Raw genomic sequence first — 20,247 nt, forward strand, 5'->3', positions numbered from 1 at the left:
CTATCAATATGTTTTTTAATGCATTGGTGAACTAGTCAATAACTGCAAAAGACAGTTGTATCTGTCATTTTTATGTCAAAAACTGGGCATTATTTTAACGTGAAAATTCCAACTTCCAAGATGGCGTCTAATAACAATGTTAAGGTATGGAACTCATTGTAAATCCGCCATTTTGAAATTTTGAACTGTCATTTTTATGAATGAATGTTTGCCACGCCGTACTTTTTAAAAATATAATATGATCCTTTAACTTTTAAAATGGCGGACGGGCGCCATCTTGAAAAATACAAATAAAGAAAAAAAGGACATAGATATTGACAGCTCCCTTAAAACGAGAGCATCGCGCAAGACTCACTTTTTGTCTAAACTTCTTATCAAAATGGCGTCTGTCCGCCATTTTGAATTTTAGAACTGTCATTTGTACGCCTTATATCTTCACATATAAATGACAGTTTTAATATTTAAGATGGCGCTCACCCGCCATTTTGACATGTCAAACTGTCATTTTTACGTCAAGATTTAATTAATCTGAAATAAGCCACGCCCTAATGTAACGAAATGAAATTAATTATAACTAAAATTGGTACATTAGCTTGTAATATATTTGGATTTTGTTAGAGCCTCTGACAGTATCAAGATTTTTCAATCGACTGAGAAATTAGTCAATAACTCCAAAACGGTTGAATTTACAAGATAATGTATAGGGACCTTTTTGGTACAGAAATTCATGAGCTTTCATAGGAAACCAAAATGAATAAAATCGTTGCATTAGTTTTCGAGATATTGAGATTTTTGTAAAGCCTTTGACAGTATCAAGATTTTTTGAGTCCGTGGAAAAACTACTCAATAACTCCAAAACGGTTGTATTTGCGAGGAAACTTATTAGAAACTTTTTGTTGAAGAAGCTTATCGGCTCTTATATGAAACCAAAATCAATAAAATCGTTACATTAGTTTTCGAGATATTGAGATTTTTGTAAAGCCTTTGAGAGTATCAAGATTTTTCGAGTTCGTGGAAAAACTACTCAATAACTCCAAAACGGTTGTATTTGCGAGGAAACTCATTAGGACCTTTTTGGTAAAGAAACTCATGAGCTTTCATCTGAAATGAAAATCAAGAAAATTGTTCCATTAGTTTTCGAAATATTGAGACTTTGGTAAAGCCTTTGACTGGATGAAGATTTCTCTAATGCATTGAAAAACTACTCAATAACTCCTTAAAGCTTGAATTTACGAGAAATGCTATGATAACCTTTTCGGTAAAGAAACTCATCAGCTTTCATATGAAATAAAAATCAATAAAATCGCCGCATGACTTTTCAATTTATTTGCATCTTTGTAAAGCCTTTGACAGTGTCAATAATGCATCAAAGAACTGCCGAATAACTCGAGAACGCTTGCAACTACAAAAAAACTTATAGAGACCTTTTTCGTAAAGAAACTCAGCAGCTTTCAAACGCACCGAAAATCAAGAAAATCGATGCAAGAGTTTGCCTAATTTTCCAGGTCAGCCGGGCCTATTTTCCAGACCGAAACAGTCCAGCTACGTGAACGTCACCCTAAACGAGACCAAAACCATCAACAACCGAGTGATCATCTACGAGAACGGTTGCTCGAACGTCAACTTCGACCATAACGACCTGAACAACAAAATGGCGACGAAAAACGTGAACCTCAGCAGGGGAAACACGCCCAGTCCCAGTTTCAGTAGTAGGGCCAACACTACGCAGTATTTTAGGTAAAAAAAAAGAGATCTTAATATGGTAACATTCATGATGATGACCATTTTTGAACGAAACATGTAACCATTTTAAAGATTCGACTGTCGAGACTGACTTTCTGTTTTTTCACTTATTAAAAAAAAAAATTAATATTAAAAATAATTATTTAGAAGTGTGACCCCCAGTCCTGTGTCAAACAACATCAAAATCGAGCACAGAAGGAGCGGATCAGTGGGGGAACTCCCCGCCAATTTCCTGGACGATTTCGACCTTTTGACCACGAGGAAACAGGAAGCGGAAATCCGTAGGAATCAGGTAAATTCCCGTTAATAAAGACAATCAATTACATAAATTAGTATATCCGAGGAGGCTATTTTTAGAGACTCCTTATCTTATCTCCCGCGATATTGACGAAATTCACGTTACTATTTATTTATTTGTTTAATAAACGTTGTGCAGTTTGGGTGTTTTCTCGCTTAAAATGTGACTGATTTTAGGCCCAAAGGGATCGTATTAAGGAGCAGGAGTTGGAGAAGGCTGAGAAGCAACGATTGGAGGAGATTTTGAGCATGTGCGCCGAGTACGAGAGACAGAGCTCGCAGAGTTCGAGCGAGAAGAGTAGCAAACCTTCGACTCCAAACAGGTAGGGAAAAATGGCCCTAGAGTGGCGTTTTTACCCTTGAATTGGTCCTCAGGAAGTGCTTAATATTGGGGTGAAAAAATTGTGAAAATATCTTGGGTGGTTCAGAAGTTACGCCCAAAAGGGTCTGCTAAGGAATGAGTTTGAAAAGTTCAAATTTGGTGGGTCTGGGACCTTGGATAGGATAAAATTGCCTCTAACTTAAGGGGTTTTTGAGGTATAAAATCACCGCTTTTGGTCCATAATATCCAAACTAATAGCACTGTTTTTGTATTAAATATTTATTAATATACATATATATAATTATTTAAAATTAACATAAACAAACTGTGTTATTACGTTAGATATTAACGAGGAAACCAGCTGTTATTCATATTAATTATTTTGGAAAACAATGATTTTTGAAAGCAATTTCTTACTAGTAAATTGTGTGGGGAGGGTGGGGGGTTAAGGGTAGACTTAATGAAAAACGATTTTTTTGCAGAAAATAATTGTCTGAAAAAAAATGCTTTTTAAAATAAATGAACGGCAACTAAATTTGCTTTTGAGTAAATAAGGAAAAACTGGGACCATAGATACTCCTAGTTGTTTTCTATAAAAAATGTTATTTGCTTCATACCTCCAATATAGAAAAAAAATTTATTTTGAGGGTTGTAATATATGTCAGATGAAAGGGAATTAAATTTTCTTCGAAAACTGTCTCTTGAGTTTTCTTCTAATTTTGCATAGTTTTTAAGTAAACGGGGAAAAACTGGGACCATAGGTGCCCCTAGTTGTTTTCCATTAAAATGTTATTCGCTTCATTTCTTCAGATTAAAAAAATATAGAGAGTCGTAACGTATCTCAAATGAAAGGGAATTAAATTTCCTTCGAAAAATGTCTCTTGAGTTTTCTTCTAAATTTGCACAGTTCTTGAGTAAATACGGAAATACTGGGACCATAGATGCCCCTATAATCGGATTACCGAACAGATGGAGTAAATGATGTGCGCGAAATATAGGCCCGCCCATCGATGCAACCTTGGCAGATTTAGACGAGGAGAATTATGCTTACTTATTTTAAATTATTTTACCGTACAGCTTTGCTTTGTAAGCAGCTTTTTTTAAAATATAATACGGTCGCCTGTAAAATGGGTCCAAACCGATTTTGAGGTTGTGCCAGGTAATGATATAATAATCCCTTTTAAGTATTTTGTTATGCAAAGTTATGTTAATGTATTGGGGTTTATCGAAAAGGGCTAGGTAATCTTTTTAAGTAGTTAAATAACAAGATCGACGGAGCTTCTTTTAAAAATACATTTATTAAAATAAGGTTAACTAGGAGTACAAACGTATGGTGAACAATAATTCCGAACAGCGAGCTTTGACACGGAACTAATGCTAAACTTAACCTAACGACGATCGTATATATAGAGACAATTTACATAGTCAGCTATAATGACTCTTCTAGGGATGTGACTAAGTAATCGTGCCAGGTCAAACATTTAGGGTGTAATTGGCCAGGTTCATCAGAACCGAGCGCTACCTGAGCGCTGGAAGTTTTGCCTATAATAGTAAGGACCAATAAAAATTGTCATACCTGAGCAACAATCGAGCGCTCAGGGAGCGCTTTTTTCTGATGAACCCGGCCATTACAAAATATAATTTTATGATCATAATCTGGTTTTGAGAATTACTTAAATAGCTTTTATCTTTTTTTAAATATGTGTTTTAAAATGAAAGAAGGAATAACAAGTTAGGGGCTGCGCTGCTAGGCCTGTGAGATTTAAATTTATAGATTGAATACAAGTATATATTTGTTCCTTATTTAAAAAAGGAACAAATACTACATTTATTTTAATACATTTTTTACACATTATGTTTATAATTATGTAAAAAATTAAAATTATTTCATCATCTCATCCTGGGACACTTTGTTGTATGCTGGATGCTCGTTATCACATGTTTTATATACATATGTTCATAATCACTTTCTTTTCAGCAATGTTCAAATGTTTTCGTACTCTTCTTGGGGGGTGACAATGGGGGGTGCGTGGCGCGTCAGCCATTATTTGTTAACAAAAAAATAACCACAATCTCAACTTTTCAATATTGCGAAGATTCAAAGATTCGAATAGCAGAAAATTCAACTAAAACGATCTAAAGCCGCTCAACTAATACAATTAAATAAAACCCCAAGTCATGAACCCTATCGAGGCTCTAGGCCACACCTCCGGTGCACAACGATCACGTGACCCGTAGTTATTGTAGTTATTTTCCATAAAATAATAAATACATTTATATAAGGTTGGATATGACTTTAAGTAATAAATTTACTCCAGGATGTGAAGTCCATTTATTCAATTTATTATTCCAGGCAGTTGAATTATGAATTTAATCTCGTTATGGAATTTCCAGGTACTGAATCGTTCTTTTTTTTATTCTTTTTACAGTTAAATCCCATAAATTAATTTTCTATAAAATTTCAGGTATTTGCGATATGGATAAATTTGTCTAGAAGTTGGTCAAATTTCAGTCAAAAGTTGCCTTTTGACTGCAATTTTTGTTTTTAGGCAGTTGAATCATGGATTCCTAATTAATTAGTTGGACCATAGGTGTCCTTAAATATTTTCCATAAAAATGTTTTTTGCTTCATTTTTTCAGTATAAAAAAAAGATAAAGTCGCAATATATCTCTAATAAAAGGCAATTAAATTCTCTTGAAAAAATGCCTTATTGTGTTTTCTTCTAAATTGCATAGTTTTTGAGTAAATTAGGTGCCCCTAGTTGTTTTCCATTAAAACGTTATTCGCCTCATTTCTTCACTTGATATTTCAAATGAATGGGAATTAAATTTCCTTTAAAAACGTTCTTTTGAATTTTGTTCGGAAATTGCACGGTTTTTAAGCAAATTGGGAAAAACTGGAGCCGTGGAGACCCCAATTTTTAAAAAATTAAATTGGAGTTATTTTTCAACGCAGTTAAGGTCATTTCAAAAACTCTAAGAAGTTAAACTCCGGGAGTTTTTGAGGTATAAAAAACGTTCATACAGATATAATCATTCAAACCTCGCCTATAGGAAATAGTCTGTGAGCGTAAGCAAGAGGGGACATATGGAGTCCGCATGAGACAGACAGAGGGCGCAATACATGCCGTTTTCAAATTAATATGTTTGGCAACACTGATATTTCTGCCGCACGGCTCTCCGCTCGTTCATCGAAAAACGAGACAATTCTTATCCGCACCACACTGCACCGCCAATATGATATTGCATTTTAAACGTTTAACGTTATTTTTATTCCTAGCTTCTTGCTTAATCAGCAAAGATTAAATTTAAAATCGCTCGCTATTTTCTTGTTAAAATGTGTTCTCTTGAGAAAAAAAAGCAAATTATTAGGTGGTATTATGCCGGCAGTTCTGTCGATGAAATATCAGGAAGAATTGCATTCACGTTCGGAAATCGGCCCATTCCCGTACGCAGCACAGTTTTTGCAATTATCCATAGGTTTGAGACCTTTGGGTGCTTGCCAAGTTGCAGGAAATGGTACGCAAATGAGCAACCACTAGACGAAGAAAGGGAGCTTCGAGAGGTTAATGTTTGTGCTGTTGCTGAAATGACCTTTCCTTGCAATAGTACAACCATTGCCAAAGAAACAGGTATTGAGCCTTTAAGGGTTAGAAGAATTTTAAAAAGAAATAAGTGCTATAAGTTGCAAAAAACCCAAGAAATTTTCTCACAAGACCATGAGAGACGGATGGAATTTTGCCATGAAATATTGGAAAAGGCAAATCGGGACGAAATGTTTATTAGAACCATTTTGTTTTCAGATGAGTCCTCGTTCTCTATTTGTGGTAAACATAATCCGTCCATTACAATGGGTCATTCGAGGAAAAATAAGCACATAAGCATACCAACACGTACACAATACCCTCAAAAGGTTAATGTATGGGCTGGCATTTTAGGTGATTCAATTATTGGCTCTTTTTTTATCGATGGAAACCTTAATACCAACAAATACCTCAAACTTTTGAGGGATGAAGTTCTTCCTGCTATTTGATGGCTCAATATCAATTTAGAACAAGTTTGGTTTCAACAGGATGGTTATCCCGCTCATAACGCATTAGTGGTACGTCAATTTCTCGAAACATCTTTCCCTGATCGAACAATCAGTGGAAACGGTACTATTAAATGGCCCGCTAGAAGCCCCGATTTAGCCCTCAATTATTTTTTTCTTTGGGGATACCTAAAAGCACAAATTTATAGGCACGAAAATGAACGGGCTACTAATTTAGAAGAGCTTTGTGTTAAAATTAGACAAGCATTTAATAGTATCTCCATTAAAATGTTGTCGAACACGAGAAGGTCGTTTTATGATCGATTGACGTACTGCAGTACTAAACAAGGTGGCCTTTTTGAATCTGACATAAGATAATTTTAATTTTTATTTAATATTATCAAATTAACTTAATGTTTTGCTTTATTTTGAATTAATTTTGTTATTTCCCGTCCAATATTTAGTTAATTTATGTTTACAACATTATTGCAGTCGGTTTTTACTTTATTTTTTGCTGTTAGGACAGGCAGCAGCAAAAACTAAAACGAAACCATTTTTTTTTAATTTGCCACAGAGCAGTGCATCCCCGCTTGAACGCCTTAAGAATACTGAAAGGTTTCGGTAATTGGTTTCGGGCTTCGGCGGTGTCCGCTGCTTCGAGTATGTTGTCACAACGTTGCCAGACCTACCGCGATATATAATTCCTATAGGCGAAGTTAGAATGATCATATCTGTATATGAAACTGTTGGTCATGAAATATCCCTTCTTGGACTAAAAATACTTCAATTATTTCGTGAAAGTATTCACAAAAAGAGGTAAAATTTGTAAAAAAAAATGCAAAAAACCCTCCAACCGAAAGTGTTCGATCTATCCAAATCTTTAGCCGAAAATAACATTTTTGCACTTTTAAATTTATCCTCAGGAAGTATTTTACTCAAATGTGAAAAAATTGTGAAAATATCTTGAGTGATTTTTAAGTTAGGCCCAAAAGTGTTTGCTAATTTATAAAATCTTAATGTTGCAATAGTGGTTCAAATTGGGTGGGTCTTGGATCTTGGTGAACAAAATGGCAGGCATCTAACTAAGAGCCCAAGCAATATATCATATATTATTATCGTTAAATATATGTTTATTCAACGATTTTTTAGTAAATTTTGGTATATTTATCAACCGTATATGGTCAAGGTATATTTATTAAACTAGTAGACTATACGTAAACAAAAGGAAGAAAATTTCGGCATTAAAAAAAAATTGACACTAGGTTTACATATTTAGTTTTTAAACTCGATTACTACACCTTAAATATTTGGTGTAGTAAAAATCACTGTTTTTCATCAAGACAGTCCTTGCCCCCCCACCCACCCCAAACATTTGCACAGTAAGAAATTCTTTCGAAAAATCCCCATTTTTCGTCCCAAATATCCAATCTAATAGCACTGTTTTTGTATAAAATATTTATTAATATACATATATATAATTATATCAAATATAAATAAACAAACTATGTTATTAGATGAGATATTAACGAAGAAACCAATTTTTATTCATGTATATTATTTTGGAAAATAATGATTTTTGAAAAGAATTTCTTACTGGTAAATTGTGTGGGGTGGGTGGGGGGTTAAGGGTAGGGTTAATAAAAAACGATTTTTTTGCAGAAAATAATTGTCTGAGAAAAAAATGCTTTTTAAGAAAATCATAGGTAATAAATGAAAGGCAACTAAATTCTCTTCAAAAAATGCCTTACTGTGTTTTCTTCTGAATCGCATAGTTTTTGAGTAAATTACGAAAAACTGGGACCATAGGTACCCCTAGTTGTTTTCCATTAAAATATTATTAGCTTCATTTCTTCAGTTTAAAAAAATATAGAGGGTCGTAATGTATCTCAAATGAAGGGGAATTAAATTTCCTTCTAAAAATATCTCTTGAGTTTTCTTCTAATTTTGCATAGTTTCTAAGTAAAAAAAGAAAAGGAAAAACTGGGACCATAGATGCCCCTACTTCTTTCCCATAAGAATGATATTTGCTTCATTTTTTCACTAAATAAAAACATAAAGGGTCGTAATGTATCTCCAATGAAAGGGAATTAAATTTCCTTCAAAAACGTTCTTTTAAAAAATGTTCTGAAATTGCATGATAAAGCCCACCGTACATATTTAAAACAAAGATCAGACGCACGCTTGCAATATTACAGACAAATAAGGAATTACACAAAACATGCCATTGCTAGGGAAAAAATTACTTACTTTAATTCTGATCTTCCTGACACGTTTTCTGATTCAACGGCTATTAATAACTATTTTACAAATTTGAGTAATACAACATCTAATGAGAAAATACAATTTTATAAATCACATAAACATGATAAGATCAAATCTGTTTAATTAAAATTTACTCAACTTAAAATTGTAAAAACCATTCACTCTAATGCAATTGGTGAATACGCTTTTTCTTTAAAAGATTTACATCTATGTATGCTTTTTTGTTTAAAGCCATTTGTTAATATTATGAACACTTGCATTTTACAAAATTTTTATCCTACAGGCATTTATAAAACCCTTAGCAAAGATAAGTAATCCAAAGGAATTTAAAGACCTCAGGCTTATAAGTATGTTGCCGTTAGTACCCAAAATCTTGGAAAAATTTATTCACCGACAAATTTAGGCATATATTAAATCACAATGTTTAATTTCTGAATGCCAGGCAGGTTTTAGAAAGAACTTTAGTACTTCTACCAGTTTGGTTAACCTTCTTAATGAAATCAGAGAAAATTAAGAACAAAAAGAATTATCATGTCTTGGGTTTTTACTAGATTTTAGTAGTAAATCACGAAACGCTATTAGCAAAACTTTATTATTTTGGATTTTCTGGTGATGCAGTAGATTTTTTTAGGTCTTATTTAACTCTTAATTAAACAGTGTAATTAAATTAAATATGGGATATATATTTTCTGCAAAAACATTATTTTTCATCAAGACAACCCTTGCCCCTCCCACCCAGCCCAAACATTTGCCCAGTAAGAAATTCTTTCGAAAAATCCCCATTTTTCGTTCCAAATATGCAATCTAATAGCACTGTTTTTGTTTTAAATATTTATTAATATACATATATATAATTATATTAAATTTAAATAAACAAACTGTGTTATTAGATTAGATATTAACGACAAAACCAATTTTTATTCATGTATATTATTTTGAAAAATAATGATTTTTGAAAACAATTTCTTACTGGTAAGTTGTGTGGGGTGGGTGGGGGGTTAAGGGTAGAGTTAATGAAAAACGATTTTTTTGCAGAAAATTATTGTCTAAGAAAAAAATGCTTTTTAAGAATTTTAAGAAAATCATAGGTGATAAATGAAAGGCAACTAAATTCTCTTCAAAAAATGCCTTATTGTGTTTTCTTCTGAATTGCATAGTTTTTGAGTAAATTACGAAAAACTAGGACCATAGGTTCCCCTAGTTGTTTTCCATTAAAATGTTATTCGCTTCACTTTAAAAAAATATAGAGTGTCGTAATGTATCTCAGATGAAAGGGAATTAAATTTCCTTCGAAAAAAGTCTTTTGAGTTTTCTTCTAAATTTGCATAGTTTTTGAGTAAATACGGAAAAACTGCGACCATAGATGCCCCTAGTTATTTTCCATAAAGTAATAAATACATTTTTATGAGGTTGTATCTTACTTTAACTACTAAATTTACTCCAGGATGTGAAGTCCATTTATTCAATTTATTATTCCAGGCAGTTGAGCCAGTGAGAAATTTGTTCCGATTTTTTTTTAATTTCAGGCAACTTTGACTGCAATTTTTGCATCCAGTTGAATTATGAATTTAATTTCGTTATGGAATTTTCAGGAACTGAATCGTTTCTTTTTTTATTTTTTTCACAGTTAAATTCCATAAATTGATTTTCTATAAAATTTCAGGTATTTGCGATATGGATAAATTTGTCTAGAAATTTGTTAAATTTCAGGCAACTTTTACTATAAGTTTTGTTTGCAGGCAGTTGAGTCATGGATGTATGTATCTTAAATGAAAGGGAATTAATTTTTCTTCGAAAAATGTCTCTAAAGTTTTCTTCTAAATTTGCATACTTTTGAGTAAATGTGAAATAAATTGGGACCATAGATAATAATAATAATAAGACGTTTATTAGTCACCAAGAAATTACAAGAATTTAGCACAAATAATACTAACAGGTAGGTGTATTAACTTTTACAAAATTTCAAATATTACAAAATTCCACTAAATATTGAGAATTTCATAATTTACCAATAACAAAAAAAATCGAAGAATTTGTAACTAAATAAAAAAGCTAATAATGCACGGTGACCAACAGGTCATAATATGCAGATTTACAGAGATATCCCTTACACAAAAGGCTCCCTGAACTCTGTTGAGGCCACAAAAAAAGGCAATAATTTTAAATTTAGTAATAATAAAGGCAATAATTTTAAATTTAATATTCTACTGAAAAAAGAAAGAACATACCTAACGGGAGCGTGGGAAGAGGATCAAGATATGAAAGAAAATATGAGGGGAAGGGAAGATGAGGAAATATAGCGGTTTATGGCAACGTTTAAAGCCTTTCAGGAACAAAATTATGAACAATATTATCCACAAAAACGTTTAAAAAAAATCACTCATACACATAATTAAGAGAGATGCCCCTAGTTATTTTCTATATAAAATGTTATTTGCTTCATATCTTTAGTACAGAAAAAAATGGAGGGTTATAATGTATATCAGATGAAACGAAATTAATTTTTTTTTAAAAAATGTCTCTTGAATTTTCTTCTAATTTTGCATAGTTTTTGAGTAAATAAGGAAAAAACCTGGGACCATAGGTGCCCCTAGTTGTTTTCGATTAAAATGTTATTCGCTTCATTTCTTCACTTAATAAAAACATAGAGGGTCCTAAGATATTTCAAATGAATGGGAATTAAATTTCCTTTAAAAACGTTCTTTTGAATTTCGTTTGGAAATTGCACGGTCTTTAAGCAAATTGGGAAAATCTGGAGCCATAGAAACCCCAATTTTTAAAAAAATTAAATTGAAGTCATTTTTCAAAGCAGTTAAGGTCGTTTCAAAAAATTTAAGAGGTTAAACTCACTTTTTATATTTTCTCCAGGATTTAAGGTCACTTGACCTTTTTTAAGCAATTTGAAGACATTTTTACAAACTCTTGTGGACATTTCTATTTTTTTAGCAGCTAATTGAAGTTAACGTCAATGGTCACATCTGTCAGTTGCCAATGCTGATGTAAAGAAAGCCTTGCAGAAAGCTTTAATTTCTGCTCATTTCACCCTAGATCTCACCGAACCCTTTTCTATTAAATGAACCTAATTTTTTATTTCTTCTTCTCTTTTTTTCTCTCTGGGTGCAAACATTTAACCAAATAACACTTTCTTGTAAGAAAAACTAGTAGTTCCTATGACTCCAGTTTTTCTCAATTTACCCAAAAACCTTGCAATTGTCTAAAAAACTCAAAGGGCATTTTTTAAAGAGAATTTAATTGCCTTTCATGTCATATGCATTACAACCCTCAGTACACTAAAGAAAAAGGAGGAACGAAAAAAAAACAACACATCAGCTAAAGAAATGTAAATAGGTTTATTAATTTATTAATAACACAATATAATCAAAAAGAGAAAAAAAATCGATCTCGTGACCCGGTCATCAAGACCCTTAAACATCAAATTTCGTTTCTACAGTGAAAAAAAATATAGAGGTTCGTAATGTATCTCAAACGAAAGGCAATTAAATTTCCTTCGAAAAATGTTTCTGAGTTTTCTTCTAAATTTGCATAGCTTTTGAGTAAATAAGGAAAAAACTGGGACCATAGATGCTCCTAGTTCTTTTCTATAAAAAATGTTATTTGCTTCATATCTCCACCATAGAAAAAAAAAATGGAGGGTTGTAAGATGTGTCAAATGAAAGGAAATTAATTTTTTCCAATAATTTCTCTTATAGTTTCTTCTTAAATTGCATAGTTTTTAAGTAAACGGGGAAAAACTGGGACCATAGGTGCCCCTAGTTGTTTTCCATTAAAATGTTATTCGCTTCATTGCTTCACTTTATAAAGAGATAGAGGGTCCTAAAATATTTCAAATGAATGGGAATTAAATTTCCTTTAGAAACGTTCTTTTGAATTTTGTTCGGAAATTGCACGGTTTTTGAGCAAATTGGGAAAAAGTGGAGCCATAGACGCATCCAGTTCTTTTAAATTAAATTGAAGGCTTTTTTTCACTTTTTTAGTTTTTCAAAAAAAACTAAGCGGTTGAAGTAATTTTTTTTCGACACTTTAGGAGTCATTTTAAGACACTCTTTTAAGCAATTAGAGTTAATAAAAAAATTCAAGTTGTTTCTTTGTACCTTTTGCTGTAATTGAAGCCACTTTTCAATGCAGTTGGGGTCATTTAAAAGAATCCAGGTAGTTAAAGTCCTATTTAATTTTTTACATCTAATATAGGTGCCCCTAGTTGTTTTCCTTAAAAATGTTATTTGCTTCGTTTCTACAGTTAAAAAAAACATAAAGGGTCTTAACGTATCTCAAATGAAAGGGAAATAAATTTCCTTCAAAAAATGTCTCTTGAGTTTTCCTCTAATTTTGCATAGTTTTTGAGTAAATACGGAAAAACTGGGACCATAGGTGCCCCTAGTTATTTTCCATAAGACAATAAATAAATTTCATGAGTATTGAAAGAACTCCTTCATTAACTCAAAGAGACCTACTGAATAGTATAGACCTATGTAAGTACGCATATAAGGTCTGATGATGCTTTATTAGCGAAACATGTAACCTTCGGGACATATATAAAGGATGTTTTGAGACCGATTTGGAGTCTTTATTTTTTCCCTAAATTTTATGAGGTTGGATCTTATTTTGTAAGTATTGAGTTTATTCCAAGAAGTGGAATTTATTTATTCAATTTATTATTCCAGGCAGTTGAGCCAGTGATAAATTTATCCCGATTTTTTTTTATTTCAGGCAACTTTAACTGCAATTTTTGCTTCCAGACATTTTTCATTACATTCCAGGCGGTTGAATCATGAATTTAATTTCCTTATTCCAGGCACTTGACCCATAATGTCGTCATGGAATTTCCAGCAACTAAATCGTTAATTTTTTTCACAGTTTAATCCTATAAATCAATTTTTTATTAAATTTCAGGTAGTTGAGCTACATGGATAAATTTGTCTAGAATTTGGTCAAGTTTCAAGCAACTTTGAATGCAATTTTGTTTTCAGGCAGTTAAGTCATTGATTCATAATGAATTAGTTGGACCATAGATGTCCTTAAATATTTTCCATAAAAATGTTATTTGCTTCATTTTGTCAGTATAAAAAAAAGGTAGAGGGTCGTAATGTATCTCAAATGAAAGGGAATTAAATTTCCTTTGAAAAATGCCTCTTGAGTTTTCTTCTAATTTTGCATAGTTTTTAAATAAATGGGGAAAAACTGGGACCATAGGTGCCCCTATTTGTTTTCCATTAAAATGTTATTCGCTTCATTGCTTCACTTTATAAAGAGATAGAGGATCCTAAAATATTTCAAATGAATGGGAATTAAATTTCCTTTAGAAACGTTCTTTTGAATTTTGTTCGGAAATTGCACGGTTTTTGAGGAAATTGGGAAAAAGTGGAGCCATAGACGCATCCAGTTCTTTTAAATTAAATTGAAGGCTTTTTTTCGACACTTTAGGAGTCATTTTAAGACACTCTTTTAAGCAATTAGAGTTAATAAAAAAATTCAAGTTGTTTCTTTGTACCTTTTGCTGTAATTGAAGCCACTTTTCAATGCAGTTGGGGTCATTTAAAAGAATCCAGGTAGTTAAAGTCCTATTTAATTTTTTACATCTAATATAGGTGCCCCTAGTTGTTTTCCTTAAAAATGTTATTTGCTTCGTTTCTACAGTTAAAAAAAACATAAAGGGTCTTAACGTATCTCAAATGAAAGGGAAATAAATTTCTTTCAAAAAATGTCTCTTGAGTTTTCCTCTAATTTTGCATAGTTTTTGAGTAAATACGGAAAAACTGGGACCATAGGTGCCCCTAGTTATTTTCCATAAGACAATAAATAAATTTCATGAGTATTGAAAGAACTCCTTCATTAACTCAAAGAGACCTACTGAATAGTATAGACCTATGTAAGTACGCATATAAGGTCTGATGATGCTTTATTAGCGAAACATGTAACCTTCGGGACATATATAAAGGATGTTTTGAGACCGATTTGGAGTCTTTATTTTTTCCCTAAATTTTATGAGGTTGGATCTTATTTTGTAAGTATTGAGTTTATTCCAAGAAGTGGAATTTATTTATTCAATTTATTATTCCAGGCAGTTGAGCCAGTGATAAATTTATCCCGATTTTTTTTTATTTCAGGCAACTTTAACTGCAATTTTTGCTTCCAGACATTTTTCATTACATTCCAAGCGGTTGAATCATGAATTTAATTTCCTTATTCCAGGCACTTGACCCATAATGTCGTCATGGAATTTCCAGCAACTAAATCGTTAATTTTTTTCACAGTTTAATCCTATAAATCAATTTTTTATTAAATTTCAGGTAGTTGAGCTACATGGATAAATTTGTCTAGAATTTGGTCAAGTTTCAAGCAACTTTGAATGCAATTTTGTTTTCAGGCAGTTAAGTCATTGATTCATAATGAATTAGTTGGACCATAGATGTCCTTAAATATTTTCCATAAAAATGTTATTTGCTTCATTTTGTCAGTATAAAAAAAAGGTAGAAGGTCGTAATGTATCTCAAATGAAAGGGAATTAAATTTCCTTTGAAAAATGCCTCTTGAGTTTTCTTCTAATTTTGCATAGTTTTTAAATAAATGGGGAAAAACTGGGACCATAGGTGCCCCTATTTGTTTTCCATTAAAATGTTATTCGCTTCATTTTTTCACTTAATAAAAACATAGAGGGTCCTAAGATATGGCAAATAAATGAGAATTAAATTTCCTTCAAAAACGTTCTTTTGATTTTTGTTCGAAAATTGCACGGTTTTTGAGCAAATTGGGAAAAAACTGAAGCCGTAGAGACCCTAATTTTTTTTTAATTAAACTTGACGTTTTTTAAGCAATTTGAATACATTTTTACAAACTCCATTTTTTTTTCCAACAAATTGAAGTTCGTTCGAAACGTCAATGGTCACATCTGTCAATTGCCAATGCTGAAGCCTTACAGACAGCTTTAATTTCTGTTTCTTTCTTCAGCTGTATAACTTTTGTATTGTTTACTTCCTTTATCACGTTTTTTTAAATTGTTCATTTCCTCTTCAGATTTTAAATACGAAACCTTTCATCCCTGAATCCCAATATTAATCCTGAAGACTGTTCTAGCATCTTATTTACATTAAAACACTTATTAAAAAACAAATTAACGAAAACCTCTCTTACCCCCACCAGGATAATCACCAACGGCTCCCTGCCGCGCGACAAACGCCCCCACCTCGGCTCCTCCTCCCCGTTCGGCTCCCCACCTCCCTCGCCTCTGGAAATCCTCCACAACGAGCTCCTCAAACACTCCAACCACCACAACTACGAGAACCTCCCTGCCCCGCCTCCTTCCTCTTTACTCCATAAAAAACCGGACGTTCCTCCCAGACCCTCCCATTACGAAAACGTCGAGGTGAGGAGGCAGCAGGACATTTCAGGTGAGGAGTATGAGAACGTTCACGCCTCTTCCGGTGGCGGCGGAGTGGGGAGTCCAAGGACCAGAATCAAGACGTTCGTGACCGCTATAAGGGATAAGTAAGCCGGGATAAGTTGGACGCAGTGCACGGAATAATCAAGGAAACTAATTTCAGTAATGTCAAAACGGCCGACGACTCATTTGAGACGAAGATAGCGGTCATAGAGACGGAGAGGAAGCTACTGAAGGAGGCGGAGAAGGTGCTCAGGCAAAACCTGCACAATTCCAAAGAAATCACCCGCGAGAACTTCGACTTTTCGGGGGAGGTGGAGAGGGAGAAAGGCAACACGACGACGACCAAGTTCGTGTTTCCCCTGGAGAATAGTGAGGAGAAACGGAAACTGGAGCAGCTGCGTAAGGAGAAGAAGGACATTTTGGCCGTCATGTCGCGGATCAAGAGGCAAATGGCGGAAATCGAGAACCAAGAGGAGGAGCTGCAGCGGGAGGTCAGGACAGAACCTCAATTGAGGCTCCGCGCTAAGGTACTGATTGGTGTTTTTCGTTTAGATTGACCTGGAGAAGGCTCTGATCAACGGAGAGTTCAAGTCGAAGCAGCTAGAACTGGAAAAAATCGAGGGGAAAAAGCAGAAGTTGCTGAAAAGGGCGCAGAGGATCGAGGATAGTATGCGGGATTGCCAAATGAAGCAGGAAGAAGATCAGAGGGAGTGTAAGAGGAAACTGGCGGCGGCCCAGGAGGTTATGTGTGAGGTGGAGGATAAACTGAAGGAAACTGGTGAGTACGCAATTCTTTGATATCGAAAAATTGTCGTTTTAAGATGGTCGATACGTTATTTTTATAGCGAGGTTAACTTGTCATCTAGTTTTATTAGTAATGAAGTGCTTTGTGAAATAAAGAGACGCTTGATACAGCCTTTTCTTTGAAGAAAAGTGTATTTTTGGAAAAGTTTGAAGTTTTTCCTATCCATTGATGGTACTACCACTGTTCTAGCTCAAAGGGGCCAAAAGTTATGGTGCTTTTAGTGAGACAACTTTTGTCTGAAAATTTTAATTCGCGTTGAACAATATTTTTGCAATTTTTGATAAAAAATCGTTAGTATCGCTCAATGGAGGATTTTATGAAAATGATATTTACACGCGCGTATAGCTCCATTATTTTGCTATTCATTTATGGTACTATCACCTTTCTACCTTTAAACGACCAGTAGTTATGGTACTTTTTAACTGTAACAAGATTTGTTTAAAAACTCTCATTCCACATCGCGTTGAATAATAATTGGCAATTGTTGATAAAAACAATTAGTCAATGGAGTATTTTATTAAAATGATGTTGGTATGTATACATACTTAGCTTATGATAAAAATGATATTTATACATATACTAGCTTCATTCTTCTCCTATCCATTGATGGTACTAAATACCATCTTTCTACCTTTAAATGAGCAAAATAATGTTGGGACTTTTTTTGGAAAAAAATTCATAGCTTAAAAAATAATGATCCAATTAACTTATAACCCTCTTTGGTCGATTAGAAATAGATTTCTTTATAATCACAAGAAGTTTCAAGTAAATTGCTTGTGATTTGAATTTTTTATGAATTTTTTAAGTTGAACTTAAATAATTATTGGACTTTTTTTGGAAAAAAAAAATTATAATTAAAAACATAATGGACCAATTTATTTATAACCTTCTTTCGTCGATTAACAATAGATGAGTTGATAATTGGAAGAAGTTTTGAGTAAATTGCTCTTGATTTGAATTTTTTATGAAGTTTTAAATTCGGACTAAAATAATTATTGGACTTTTTTTGGAAAAAAAATTATAATTAAAAAAATAATGGACCAATTTACTTATAACTTTCTTTTCTTGGATAGCATAAGATCTCTTTTTAATTACAAGCAGTTTCAAGTAAATTGCTCCCGATTTGAATTTTTTATGAATTTTTAAAGTTTAACTAAAATACATATTGGAGGCTTATTGGAAAAAAAATGATTAATAAAAATATAATAGACCAATTTATTTATAACCTTCTTTTGCCGATTAGCAATAGATTACTTTATAATTGTATAAAGTTTCAAGTAAATTGCTCCCGATTTGAATTTTTCATGAATTTTTAAATATGAACTAAAATAATTTTTGGACGTTTTTTGTAAAAAAATTCAAAACTTAAAAAATAATAGAGCAATTTAATTATTACCTTCTTTGATCCATTAGCAATAGATGACTTTATAACTGCAAAAAGTTTCAACTAAATTGCTTTTTTTTTTGAATTTTGTATGAATTTTTAAATTTCAACTAAAATAAACATTGGACGCTTTTTGGAAAAAAAATTATAATTAAAAAAATAATAGATCAATTAATTTATGACCTTCTTTCACCGATTAACAATAGAGGACTTTATAATTGCAAGAAGTTTGAAGTAAATTGCTCTTTTTTTGCATTTTTTATGATTTTTTAAAGTTCAACTAAAATAAATATTGGACTCTTTTTGGAAAAAATTTATATTAAAAAAACTAATAGACCAATTAACTTATAACCTTCTTTTCTCAATTAGCGACAGATCTCTTTATAAGTACAATAAGTTTCGAGTAAATTGCTCTTGATTTGAATTTTGTATGAATTTTTAAAGTTCAACTAAAATAAATATTGGACTCTTTGTGGAAAAAAAATGATAATTAAAAAAATAAGAGACCAGTTAATTTTTAACCTTTTTTTGCCGATTAGCAATAGACGACTTTATCATTGTAAAAAGTTTCAAGTAAATTGCTCCTGATTTGAATTTTTAATGAATTTTTAAATATGAACTAAAATAATGTTTGGACGTTTTTTGTAAAAAAATTCAAAACTTAAAAAATAATAGAGCAGTTTACTTATAACCCCTTTTCGTCGATAAGCAATAAATCTCGTTATAAGTACAAAAAGTTTCCAGTAAATTGCTCTTGATTTAGATTCGTTATAAATTTTTAGTCAATTAAAAAAAAAACTAAAATAAAAATATTGGACTCTTTGAAAAAAAAATTATAATAAAAAAACTAATAGACCAATTAACTTATAACCTTCTTTTGCCAATTAGCGACAGATCTCTTTATAAGTACAAGAAGTTTCGAGTAAATTGCTCTTGATTTGAATTTTGTATACATTTTTAAAGTTCAACTAAAATAAATATTGGACTCTTTTCATAAAAAAAATTTATATTAAAAAAATAATGGGCCAATTACTTTATAACCTTCTTTTGCTGATTAGCAATAGACGACTTTATAATTGTAAAAAGTTTCAAGTAAATTGCTCTTGATTTAGATTCGTTATAAATTTTTAGCCAATTAAAAAAAAAAACTAAAATAAAAATATTGGACTCTTTTTGAAAAAAAAATTATAATAAAAAAACTAATAGACCAATTAACTTATAACCTTCTTTTGCCAATTAGCGACAGATCTCTTTATAAGTACAAGAAGTTTCGAGCAAATTGCTCTTGATTTGAATTTTGTATACATTTTTAAAGTTCAACTAAAATAAATATTGGACTCTTTTCATAAAAAAAAATTATATTAAAAAAATAATGGGCCAATTAATTTATAACCTTCTTTTACTGATTAGCAATAGACGACTTTATAATTGTAAAAAGTTTCAAGTAAATTGCTGTTGATTTGAATTTTTCATGAATTTTTAAATAGGGACTAAAATAATTTTTGGACGTTCAAAAAAATTCAAAACCTAAAAAATAATAGAGCAATTTACTTATAACCTTCTTTTGCTGATTAGCAATAGATCACTTTAAAATTGTAAGAAGTTTCAAGGTAATTGCTCCCGATTTGAATTTTTCACGAATTTTTAAATTTGGACCAAAATAATTTTTGAACTTCTTTTTGGAAAAAAAATTATATTAAAAAAAGTAATAGACCAATTAATTTATAACCTTCTTTTGCTAATCAAGCAATAGATCATTTTATAATGGTAAGAAGTTTCAAGTAAATTGCTCCCGATTTGAATTTTTAAATATGAACTAAAATAATTTTTGGACGTTTTTTTAAAAAAAAATCACAACCTAAAAATAATAGAGCAATTTACTTATTACCTTCTTTGATCGATTAGCAATAGATGAATATATAACTGAAAGAAGTTTAAAGTAAATTGCTCTTTTTTTGAATTTTTTATGAATTCTTAAAGTTTAATTAAAATACATATTGGACGC

The 20,247-nt window shown here is 31.8% G+C and overlaps 3 protein-coding genes across 11 annotated transcripts in view; 2 read left to right on the forward strand and 1 right to left on the reverse strand.

Moving 5' to 3' along the window:
- LOC126747561 (uncharacterized) overlaps positions 1 to 17,876 on the forward strand; it is a 127,259-nt gene extending 109,383 nt beyond the window's left edge. Inside the window, exon 3 of one of the 3 annotated variants that reach the window (XM_050456294.1) lies at positions 17,860 to 17,876. The gene's annotated coding sequence lies outside the window, so the exon portion shown is untranslated. Of the gene's footprint in view, positions 1 to 17,517; positions 17,534 to 17,687; positions 17,707 to 17,859 lie in introns of those variants that run through there. The other 2 variants (XM_050456293.1, XM_050456295.1) reach the window with 2 other exon arrangements.
- Positions 1 to 20,247, reverse strand: part of LOC126747559 (sex peptide receptor) — a 489,101-nt gene that overhangs the window by 368,813 nt on the left and 100,041 nt on the right. The gene's annotated exons all lie outside the window — the stretch shown is intronic.
- The window catches only part of LOC126747555 (pleckstrin homology-like domain family B member 1), a 170,412-nt gene that overhangs the window by 89,575 nt on the left and 60,590 nt on the right, over positions 1 to 20,247 (forward strand). For all 3 annotated transcript variants that reach the window (XM_050456278.1, XM_050456277.1, XM_050456279.1), the window contains 6 exons: positions 1,506 to 1,737; positions 1,891 to 2,035; positions 2,218 to 2,363; positions 15,813 to 16,157; positions 16,214 to 16,544; positions 16,606 to 16,831. In XM_050456278.1, the coding sequence (XP_050312235.1) occupies positions 1,506 to 1,737; positions 1,891 to 2,035; positions 2,218 to 2,363; positions 15,813 to 16,157; positions 16,214 to 16,544; positions 16,606 to 16,831 (1,425 nt within the window). The remainder of the gene's footprint in view (positions 1 to 1,505; positions 1,738 to 1,890; positions 2,036 to 2,217; positions 2,364 to 15,812; positions 16,158 to 16,213; positions 16,545 to 16,605; positions 16,832 to 20,247) is intronic.

This window comes from Anthonomus grandis, chromosome 19 (assembly GCF_022605725.1).
Source record: "Anthonomus grandis grandis chromosome 19, icAntGran1.3, whole genome shotgun sequence".
Classification (NCBI taxonomy): domain Eukaryota; kingdom Metazoa; phylum Arthropoda; class Insecta; order Coleoptera; family Curculionidae; genus Anthonomus; species Anthonomus grandis.